The 12,340-nt window shown below is 34.3% G+C and overlaps 1 protein-coding gene across 2 annotated transcripts in view; it reads right to left on the reverse strand.

Annotated features, from left to right (window-relative positions):
- rbms2b (RNA binding motif, single stranded interacting protein 2b) overlaps positions 1-12,340 on the reverse strand; it is a 52,582-nt gene that overhangs the window by 6,038 nt on the left and 34,204 nt on the right. For both annotated transcript variants that reach the window (XM_056449196.1, XM_056449195.1), the window contains exons 4-9: positions 12,021-12,112; positions 1,971-2,128; positions 1,805-1,884; positions 1,612-1,721; positions 1,483-1,529; positions 1,267-1,360 (exon numbers count right to left, since the gene is read on the reverse strand). In XM_056449196.1, coding sequence (XP_056305171.1) covers positions 1,267-1,360; positions 1,483-1,529; positions 1,612-1,721; positions 1,805-1,884; positions 1,971-2,128; positions 12,021-12,112 — 581 coding nt within the window. The remainder of the gene's footprint in view (positions 1-1,266; positions 1,361-1,482; positions 1,530-1,611; positions 1,722-1,804; positions 1,885-1,970; positions 2,129-12,020; positions 12,113-12,340) is intronic.

Consider the following 12,340-nt stretch of genomic DNA (forward strand, 5'->3'; position numbering starts at 1 on the left):
ATATGACTAAATGTTTTTAAGCCATTTTAATTAGGGCTGGGCGATTTGGCCTAAAATCAAAATCTCGATTAATTGAACATTTTAACTCGATTACGATTAATGAAGGATTATTTTATTCATTTTATTTAATTTTTTTACCCTCATAGCTCACTGACAAGTTTTGGACAGTAAATATGCTCACATATTACAAGTGAGAGATGTTTGAATGAAGGATGCATTATTGATTTTAAAATAATTGAAGGAATCGCGCACTATATATCTATGATTATTTATTGAACATCAACGTTGAACAGCTGAAATTTAAACACACATTGTCTAAAACCAACAGTCACTTTTTTTCTTATAAAAAGTGAAAATAAATAACCTGCACTTTTGGAAACAAACATACAAACAAACAAATAAAAAATAAATAAATTATTTTCAAAGTTTTTTTATATTTAAATAAAAAAATAAGCACATATCTCTTCTAAATAAAATAATTTTTTAACTGCATTTCTTGCATCGTTTGTAAACAACAATTTTAATGGAAAATATGCTGTTTTAAGGCATCTCTGGCACAGCTTCCAATCCTCGTCAATATATAGTAGTGCAAACGTGCTACATGTAGTTACATTTTTTGAGATATGCGCAGGTATGCGACCACATGAAGGCTGCACCAGACCATACCTGTGCATTGAACGCAAAAGTATAAATCAGCCTTAAGAGAGCATGGTCACGTGACTCCACACACGGTAAGCAAAGTAATTGAAAAAAATTGACCTGGAAAATTTTGATCAATTTTAGGTTCTGAATGTCGATATTGATTACGTTTTCGATTAATCGCTCAGCCCTAATTTTAATCAGTTAATCAGGTTTCAACTTAATATTTTTAGTCTGTTTGACTGATGTAAGTTAAGATGACTAGCAAAATTTCGTTTGATTAAACTAGAAAATTTGAGGTGGCAAGATTTAAAAATTCTTTTTTTTATACAGTGTATCAATGTCAGTGGTTACAGGTTTCCAACATTCTTCAAAACATCTTCTTTCGTGTTCAACAAACTCAAACCAGTTTAAAAGTAAAAGATTGCAGAATTTTAGTGAACTGTCGCTTTAAGAAGAAGTTATATGGAGTTATATGGACTAAATTTCTGGTAATTACTTTTTTCTTTTTTTGTAACTTGTTCTGTCTGTGATGACATAAGGTAAAATAATAATAAATGAGTTTCAATTTTGTATGAACTGTTTAAATCTACACATTAGGTAAAGGAACACATGAAGAAAGTGTACCTGGTATGTGGATACAGGCGAGTGCATGTAGGGAGAAATAGAAGTCTGAGCAATAATTCTGTTCGGAGCGATGCTGTAGGAAGGAGAGTAAAACCTGCAGGGGGCGACAAACACACACACACACACACGTTTTTAAAAGTAAAAAAAAAACAGCTTTAACCATGCTGTGTCAAAACGAAAGTGCAACAATTCTTTAGTAGCCATTTCTGAACCCACCCATTCTGTAAAGCAGGAGTAGGGTCATATGTTAACGTCATCCCGCCCTGTATGCGTGCAAATAGAAGACAAGCTGAGTTAACACTTGGAGACTAGAAAATAACTGAAAAAAAAAACAGAAACTCGTACATTTTCACCCTCTCTCGACCACTGCCGTCCATTCTGGTGATATTTCCCCTGATTCTGGCGTTTCTTCTGTCCTCCGTCAGCAAATTTACACAACAATGGTTCTGCAGGCACTTGACAAAAACATGTCAGTCGTTATTATTTATCTGTTATAATAATGATTAATTATACAATCATCTTTACCGATATATAGTACCTGCTACTCCAGGAGGAGTCTTGATGTATTTGCCATTAAAATGTTGAATGATGGCTTCACATTTTTCAGTCGATTCCATCCTAACAGAGAGTAATTGCAAATGCATTATTAATGGTATATTAATGATGAAAATGTCAGGTTATGAGTGTGAGAGTCAGGCTTATACCTGGCGAAACCCACTCCACGGCTGGTGCCGCTTGCGTCCCTTAAGATGCGTGTGGAGATGACCTGGCTGAAGGGCTTGAGCATGCTCTCTAACTCCTGCTCGTCCATAGACAGAGGCAGATTGGAGATGTACAGATTGGTGGGGTCCTGTTCCTGTTGCTGCAAAGAACAAAAAGATAAGAGATCAGTTAGAAATCATCTATAGTAGGGCTGCATGATATTGACACAATCTAGCATCGATAAGTTCAATAAAGAAAAAGATACTTAATTAAATACAAATCGTTTTATTGTTTTCCGAGGAGTCAAACTGTATTCAGGTATACAGTAATTGAATAACCAAATGTAAAATAATACTGAAACAGTATTAATTTGTCAAAGTTACAAATGGTACAATTTCATAGGCCTGAATGCTTTTAAAACCCTCACACAGTCACAGGCCTCAAAAAAAACTTGCAAAAGAATTAGATGCTAAAACATATTGTGCAGCCCTAATCTATTGGTATGTCCCTTTAATCTCTAGCTGTGTAAAATCAAATATATATATTTTTAAAGTACTTAAATAAATAAATAAATAAATAAATAAATAAATAGTAAACAAAAAAATAAGCTTTACAAACCGAATTAAGAAATGTAAAAATTAAGAAATGTTATAATAATATTTTAATAATAGTAAAACGACCATTACTAAATTGAAGAGCTATTCTGGGTTATTTTCAACTATCTGAAGTACTAAAACTATAAAAGCACATAACAAAATGACTCGCATGCTTTCCTTCAGTTTAATCTCTGCTTTATTAGGGGTTGCCACAGTGGAATGAACCGCCAATTATAGCAAAATTACTAATAAACTAAAAAGAAAAACTTAGTATATTAGTACATACACTATATAGTTTGGGGTCAGTAGGATTTTTAAATGTTTTAAAATAAGCCTATCTTGCTCACCAAGGCTGCATTTAATTCATCAAAAATACAGTACAAATTGTACAATTGTGAAATGCAAATAATTGTTAAAAAATTCACATTTTAATTTCAGCTTAGCCCCTTTATTAATCTGGGGTTACCACAGTGGAATGAGCGCATGTCTTTGGACTGTGGGGAAACTGGAGCACCTGGAGGAAACCCACGCAAACACGAGGAGAACATGCAAACCCCACACAAATGTCAAGTGACCCAGCCGAGGCTCGATCCAGCAACCTTCTTGTTGTGAGGCGATCGTGCTACCCACTGCGCCACCGTGTCACCACTCTAATATTAAATATTAATATTATTATTATTAATGGTAATAGTAATAAAAGCAATAATGACTGAAGTAATAATTTCATTTGAAACTACATACAATAAAAAAACAGTTATTTAAATTTTTTACTGACCCCAAACTTTTGACCAGTAGTGTAAATGATATTCGTATATACATACTAGTTTACAAATAATAATAATAAAATACAAGGGGCTAGGCTGATTGAATTAAAGACGCATTTAAAAAAAATGCAACCTAAAACTATTCAAAGCACATTACAAAATTTGCTTTGATTACAAAAAAATACAAGAAACAAAACAAAAAACCTGATTCAAAGATTTTTATAAATACAATAATGAAATATAAATAATACAAAAAAAGATGGCTTGATAAAATTATAGAAAATTGGAAATTCTGTGATCATTTTAGTAAACCGAAACATACAATTAAACCTATCATAAGGCTAAAAGTAATAACATAAAAACAAAAAAGTAACAAAAAAGACATTACAAATGCAGAAACAGAATGCATGAACAGAAACTTATACATTTCAATCGTTTTTTTCCCTAAAAGCTATAGGACTGTGTTGATAAAATAGTGTATCAGTCATTTTGGTTGATATTATGATTGTTTTAGGAATTATTCACATGTGGAGTTGGGGAATGAAATAAAATCAAAGTCTAGAAAAGCATTATTAAAACAAGTTGTATGCAATATCAAAAGATGGTAGTGAGCACAATGGTTAAACTTCTGTCCAGCTCACACAGAAAACAATAGAAAAGAAGTGCATTGGGATGCAAAAACCTACTTTGTGTGAACAGCCCATTATTTTTTAGTTATTTTGGATAAGGCCTGCAGTCCTCATTCACCTCTGGTGAGGTGTAAGTGACGTACTTCCTGTAGGTGCCCTGCTTTGTTTCTGATGAATTGATCAGTCTTACAGGCTCAGTAAGGTCAGGATTATAGGAAGGTGAGGTTAGGGCCTTATCAGCCTTTTAGACACAAAGCAGAACAGCACTGAACACTGGCTGCTTTACAGATAGTTATGTCACATCCTTTCCATGACCCTTCCCAGCTTGCTCACATACAGATACCAGGATACAATTAACCAGCATTTATAGTGTCGGAATAATTCCTATTATTTTGTGTGTGTGGTAATCAACAGTACACCACAAACCAAAAATACCTCATACATGAACATTAATCATTGGGAATGGCCCTAATATTCCAAAAACTGCATATTTAAAATATACTGACAGTCAAAAAGAAGACTGTGAGTGAGTTCATGTTTACAGGTAGGACAAACTGCTGATCCAGCAGCCGTGTGCACTGATGTGGTACGTTTGTGTGTGAGATTGGAGAGATAAGACTTGTTCAGCTCCTGCCGACTCCTGCTCATGAATTCAACTGTGAAATATGGAGCTTATTTTGTGAAAGGTCAACTAAACATGTCATTTTAGTATGGAGGCTTATTTCTGCCTCCAAATAATTTCTCTAAGGTTTCCCTCCCATTCTGGGAAACATACAGTTGAAGTCAGAATTATTAGCCCCCCTTTACTGTTCTTTTCTTTTTAAAATATTTCCCAAATGATGTTTAACAGAGAAAGGAAATTTTCACAGTATGTCTGATAATATTTTTTCTTCTGGAGAAAGTCTTATTTGTTTTATTTTGGCTAGACTAAAAGCAGTTATTCATTTTTAAAAAATTCATTTTAAGGTCAAAATTATTAGCCCCTTTATGCTATTTTTTTTTCGATAGTTTGCAGAACAAACCATCGTTATACAATGACTTGCCTAATTACCCTAACCTGCCTAGTTAAACTAATTAACCTGGTTAAGCCTTTAAATGTAACTTTAAGCTGTAGAGAAGTGTCTTGAAAAATATCTAGTCAAATATTATTCACTGTCATCATGGCAAAGATAAAATAAATCAGTTATTAGAAATCAGTTATTAAAACTATTATGTTTAGAAATGTGTTGAAAAAAGCTTCTCTCCATTAAACAGAAATTGGGGGAAAAAATAAACAGGGGGGGCTAATAATTCTGCATTCACTGTATGTTTAAAATCGCTATTTAAAATATTATTTAAATTATTTATTCTGAAAACAAATAAATTAAATTTTTGAGATATAAACTCAATAGTGATAAAAAAATTATTCTTAATTTTAATCTGAATTTTTTAGATAAAGTTAGATTCTGTTAAATAAAGAAAACTCAAAATTGTGAGAAATAGTAAGATTTGCGCATAATTTCGTGAGTAAAAATGGCAAGATTTAAACTAAAAAATAATAATAATAATAATAGAATTGCAAGAAAGTCTGAAGATTTGACAGAAAAACATTTTGAGATTGTGAGATTTAAACTCAGAAGACATGGTCAGAACCACAACGTTTAAACACAGATCCATAAAGAAAATGGAAAGTCAGAATTTTGACTCTTGGAAAATCCAAATCCAAATTTGGATAAACTATTATAAGTATTTTACATTTTGTCAGTTTAGTGGCTAATTCATACAAATTCATATGAATACGAAAATGTACGATTTTAAAAAGGAGGTGTGGCACCCAACCCCGCCCCTAAACCCAACCGTCATTGGGTGATGAGCAAATCGTACTAAATTGTATAGATTAGATCATATGAATTCATACAGATTATCCACTAAATCAAAAAGTTATGAATTGCCGTGAGATTGCGTTGGAAATACAGTATATACTTTGTGGAATAAAGTCTGAATCGACTTAATTTAAATACAAGAAAAACTACTTGTAAAATAGGTAACAATTAACCTTTTACATTTGATTAATTTGTGCAAACAAGACATTCCAATATTAACCTTGCATTTTTCTTTCCAAAAATACATTCATAGAAAATATTAAAAGAACAGTAAAAAAAGACGGCATTTCTTTATTTGTCTCTTAGCTTTGCACAATTACTCAGACCTTTTAGACATCAAATTGTTTTTCAAGAAAAAGCGTCAAACCCAACTGTTTTCAAGGCCAGCACAGAGTCAACTCATTATCATATAAACACCCAATTAGCTTCATTTGAAGCTGCAGGCATGACAGCAAATATGCATACAGTAAAAATCACACCTTTCCAACTTTAAATTAACAGATGCAAAAAAGCTTGTGCTTGCATGTCTACTGCAGATTACCCAGTTCCTGCATGAGTTTTTTTAACTTTAGGAACCCCCTTAATCATATTATGCATCTCAAATTAATTTAGCTCATTATCATTGAAGCCTGAGCTGTGAGTTTCTTGTCTAAACAAGTCACTAAGACAGTAAAGATACCTGCAAGACAGCAAACCTCCAGCTCACCCCGCTGCTGATTTGCATATTCATTGCTTTGGTGTGCAGATGAGATTAAAATGTGAGCTGTAAATGCATTAGCAGTTCATCTCGCCACCATGAATAATAAATGTCTAATTGCAGTGACCTGCGATGAAGGTGATTTTTGCACTGATCTAATCGTGCCGCGAGACGGTGCCTTCTTCCACAGAGTGAATAGGAGGAGGAAAACCCACGGCAATTGCCTCAACAGACTCTTAAATAGGTCAGGTCACTAAAAGACTCGAAAATGGCTGTAATTAAGACGGGTGCTCGGTGATGCTCTTGTGTGAAGAGGTTGCCCTTTTAACGCTGATCTACAGATTAAATGGGGGAATCTCACAAAATCTTTCTCTCAGAATTGAATTTTTTTGGCATTCTTGTATTGCAAAATTATTTTGAGCACAATCAACTGTTCACGTTTCTCATTATTTCAGTAATTAATTTTCGTTGAAAGATTTTAATGTTTAAATTATGCGTATATTTGTGGTACCCTCTTTAATTTGATTAGATTTTTTGTCTGTATTACATAGACTGTTTACATGGACATCAGTAATCAAATTATTTGCCTTAATCTGAATAAGACAATAATATGATTAACATGTTTACATGAGCTGCTTTTTAAATGTTCCTTTCATGATCCCTTTTTACATGTTATAGCACATAATTCGATTAACGTCATTGTCACCACGCTATTTACATTTTCTCTGGAGTTTCATGTAATTTTGAGCGTTTCATTTTTAATTTGTCAACTTTAACTGCAGTTTGGCACTTTCACTTTCATTCAGGAATGTTTCATGCATGCCCTTTCGTGACAAATGAGATATTAGATGAAAGTATGAACTGCTGGAAGTGTGTAGTTTTAATGGAATTTGATACCACATGCCAAATGGAAAAAAAGACCTTCGCATTTCACGATGCAAGTGTCTGTGGTCCTTCACTGACTCGGTAGGTGTAGAGAATCACTGTTTACATGGTAGACTCTTAATCGGAGTATTGTCTCAAACGTATTATAATCAGCTTATTGGCGTCTATGTAAATGTACTCACTGTTTTTAGTATTATTACACTATTTAATATTTATTGCAATTATTGCAATTGTGTTATGTTTCCAATAAACAAAATTAAAATCATATTAAATAAAAAAAACTACAAAAAATATTTCATACTTGGGAAGGGGATAAAACTTTAATTGAAAAGTCAACTGCTAGCAGGGTCTTAAACAAATCTTAAATTCACTGAAATATTGTCTTGTAGGTCTTAAATCATTTTAAACAGTTCTTAATTTCCCCTTGTTTATGCAAAGCTACCCAATCGATCCAACACACATCCAATTACAACAATACATCTCAATATAACTTTGTTGTTGTCCAACTTAGTCTGTTGTCCATACATTTAGTTTTTAAAGAGTTTTTTTGTTACGTTGAAAAAAAATTCTGAATACAACTAGGGTCTGCTTGTTTTGACACATTATTCAAAATGTGTGGCTAAGAAATAGCTAATTAGAATTAGTTTTTTGATGGGGCAAGTACATTTTTTCTTGCTGGGCCATAAACAAATCCTTAGCATTTAGCCCCCAATAAGTCTGAAATTCCATTCTTCATGGTTTTAAAAAGGTCTTAATATTAGCCTTTTTGAAACCTGCAGAAACCATGGTTGGTTAATAAAAAGATAATGATCATTAAAATATTATTACAATAAAAAAAATAATAATATAAGAAATATAACATTTATATTATTCATATTAAAATGTTGATCATTTTCTTTTAATTTTGCTGTGAAATACATAAAAAAATAAATAAATAAATAAAAAGTTTCTTTATTGACATTAATGGTTCCATAAAGAACCTTGTGCATCCATGGAACCTTTCAGTTCCTCCAATGGTTGTTTACATCTTACACATTTTGCATGTTAAACTAAGGATTATTTCAAGAAATGTGTGCTAAATGGTTCTTTAGGGAACCATAAATAGTTCATCTATTGCATAGCTACGAAAAACCCTTTATTTTTAAGAGTGTATGATCTGGACATGTTTTTTTGTGTGATTCCCCCAACGGGTCTACATAAGCTTCAATAAGCCCATAAAAAGTAGGTAAAATAATGAGAGGGTCTGAGTGTGAGTGTTTGGCGCTGGCCTGCAGGACCCGGTCCTCTATGGAGGGAGTGCGGCTCTACCAGCCAAGCTGCTCAGACAGTGACTCAGCCATGGGTGAAAGACAGAACACACAACCTCTTTGTAGAGCCGGAGCTCCACGCAGGAGCAGAAACGGGACAAACACTCCTCAGGCACTTGCTTTGAACCGCTCTCAATGGCAGATCTGCGTGAGCCTAATGGGGACACCAGCTCCATTTTCATGGCTCAACACCCACAGACAGGTCAAGTGTGCTGAAATAATCATGCCGGCCTACGCTAAAGTGAGCGCCGGTATTTACTTTCAACGTTGATTAGCGTCCTCTTAAATCAGATAATATTGTGTTATTAGTGAGAATAACCAAAACGAAAAATAAAGTTACACAAATATGAGTGCATATCTGTAGAATGTAATTAAAAATAGACTATGACCAATAACACATTTTTTTCCAAAGATTCAAGATCTTTTTTACAGGAATGAATGAATGTTTCCACGAAAATACAACACAGTAGTTACACTAGATACAGAACATCTGCACATTGGAATTATTTATGAACAATTATGTGTCACTGAAGACTGATGCTACAGGAATAATTAAAATTATAACATTTTTTACAGTTACTTTTACAATTACTTTCACAATATTATTGTTTTTCCTTTGGTCAAATAAATGAAGCCTTAGTGAGCACTTCTTTAAAAAAAAACATAAAAAATGTACCAACCACACTTTTTTTTTTTGACAAATGTGGTTATCCGTACACACATCATATATGTATCTTACTAAAATAAGTAACTTATTAAAATAAGTATTTGTGAGAGTGCTCAGTGAGTTGAGGCTAAAGAAAACATGTTTTGAGTGTCACTATGCTGATTTATTTTGTGTCATGGTCTTATTTAATTGTTTCTGATTGGTCATGACTCGTCTGTGACTGGCTACAGTGCTACGCTTCCAAAATAGCAGAGCATGTCACTAGCAACGCCAAGGTTGTTGGTTTGATTCTCCAGGAAAACAAGAACTAATCAAATCTGTACCTTCAATCCATTTGCTTAGAATGAAAGTGTCTGCCAAAAGCGTAAATTTAATGAAAAATAAAAAGATTGTCGTAAATAGAAAGCTTTAGCTGCTTTTACACTTTATTGGCCTAAACAGTTCTCTTTACTTGGCCATAACCATTAACCATGTTAACACAAATGTACTGTAAACAGTGCTATGGACAATAATCAGATATTTCTGCTTTGGGGCCTCCTTTTTTCTGTTCATGAGTTCGCCGGAATGGTATAACGAACTTTCCTCAAAAAAGGCTTGACCATCCTGAGGCTCGAATTAAGCTATGCATTAAAACCGTCCTTTGAGTGTACTTCTAAAGAGAAAGACTGATTAGGAGGAGGTGGAAAGTGGTGGGATGCCGGACAAAAGATTTCAGCTATCACAGTGCAGTGGTTGCTGCTTATATAGCCATGTGATATTGATTGACATGCCTGAATGATTAGACTCCTCTTGAACCTACATTGTGAACGTCTTATATTTACCTAATTAAATAACAGAAAAAAGAAATAGCATGCTTTCGTTTAGCAGGTTTGAAGAAACTGGCAGCCTGCCAATAGAATGGTGAAGTCACATGCACATGTGCCTAGAATTATGGGCCGAGAATGGTTTGTAGTTGATGCCAATATCCTAGTGGTTAAGTGTACTGACATGTAGGACTGAGGTGCTCATGTGTACCCGAGTTTGATTACCACCTCAAAGTCCTTTGCCAATCTTTCCCCTCTCTCTGCTCCCCATTCATTCCTGTTTCCCTCTCCTCTGTCTTATCAAACATCAGTGAAAAAACAATGTGTACTGTGCAAACGTCCTAAGCACTATACAAGACTTTTTTTTTTACAATATATTATCATCAATCAGTCTCTTTATTAAAAACAAACAGTAAATATAGGAAATATGTCCAAAAAACAACAACAGCACAACATTTCCTCTTCAAGCAAAAGGCTATGTTTAATGTGCTTCCCTTGGCACCAAGCACAGCTTGAAATGTTATGTTCTAATTGTCCTGACATTTTCTGAAATACTGTGCTGTGTAATATCAGGCTTCTTTTAGCAGTTCTTAAAAGAGTTCTTCTTTAGGTTTAGAGTGCCGTGTATTTCTTTTTCTGTCCAAGTGATCTCATACAGCCTCTATAATTTTCAGGTCTGGACCATGTGGAGGCCATTTCATGACTGTCTGTGTTGTGTTTCATCAGCTGTTTTCTTTCTCCAAATAGGATTTCACGTCAATTAGTGGATCATTATCATTTTGAAAATGAAAACTATTACCACTGAAGTCCTTTCCAGAAGGAATGGCATAATGGATTAAATCTTTACTGTTCAACATTCACAAATCTCAATTCAGACAATATTGCTAACAACACTGGTAGAAATATAGCTCAAACCAGGACAAACAGTCTCTCTTCAACATAGTCTTTTCACATTTCTTAAACAATTAAACCAAAATAATTCAAACTCTAACCTAAACGAACTCCTAATAAACCACTTGTCAACTGAAAGATCATTTATTCACCCTCATAAATTTTAATTAAAAAAATGACAGCAAATGTGCACTTATGACTGGTTTTGTGGTTGAGTCACATATGTCCATTACACCATCAGTAAAACAACAGATTAAATATTGACCTAAAACATTTTCACTGTACTCTATATAAGGGGTGCCCAAAATTTAATCCTGGAGTGCCAATGTCCTGCAGATTTCAGCTGCAACTCCAATTAGACACACCAGAACTAGCTATACCTCTTTCTAGGTATAATAGAAATGTCCTGGCAGGTGTGTTGAAGCTAGTTCTAAGAACTAATCTCTTCAGGACATTAGCCCTCCATGACAGAGTTTGGGTACCCCTGATATATATTTATATATATAAAGACAATGGTCTGTAGAACATCGGCATGAGTGGAAAAGCCATTTTTGACACAACTGGAGTAGATCAGAACAGAATACTGTTGAAAAGATAATCGCACCACAATGTATAAGCAGATTTTAGTGTAAGTTTGACCTGACAGATGAAATTCTAGTCATTCTACGTAGCTCCAGTCCCCCCTCCATTGTAAACAAAGCCAACAAGCTGTTAAGAAATATAATAACACGCTTCCTCATCAGTCTTCATGAGTTGAGACGTTCACGTGTGTACCACAAATGGTACGTGACAAGTTTTGTGCCAAAGTTGAATTCTTTAGCCTATGGGTTTGTTCAAATTCCAAACCTAAGTATGACAATTATTATAATAGTGGTGTTCTTGTGTTTCAAAGTGTTTCAGCAGATTTGTAGTAAGTATGAGCAGGGTGTTTTACTGCCACTGTTTTCTTACCTTTGCCATCTGAGCCTGAACTCCACTGGCCTTTAGCGCTGTTACTGCTTTCTGTGCAGAGGCCGGGCTGTCGAAATCCACAAAGCCATAGCCTGAACACACACACACACACACACAGAGGATCAGTGATCACTGCTTAGAGTTTAGTTGTTAAGCCAATAGCGTTCCCTATCACTCCTCTGCACCTTAGCTCACACTGGTAATCTCTCTGTACCACTCGAGAAAGGAGCTATCATACCAATTTAACTATATAGTCGTGCACACACACAAACACACACACAGACAGACAGACACACATGCACAGATGCACTAACACATGA

This window comes from Danio aesculapii, chromosome 23, assembly GCF_903798145.1.
Source record: "Danio aesculapii chromosome 23, fDanAes4.1, whole genome shotgun sequence".
NCBI lineage: Eukaryota > Metazoa > Chordata > Actinopteri > Cypriniformes > Danionidae > Danio > Danio aesculapii.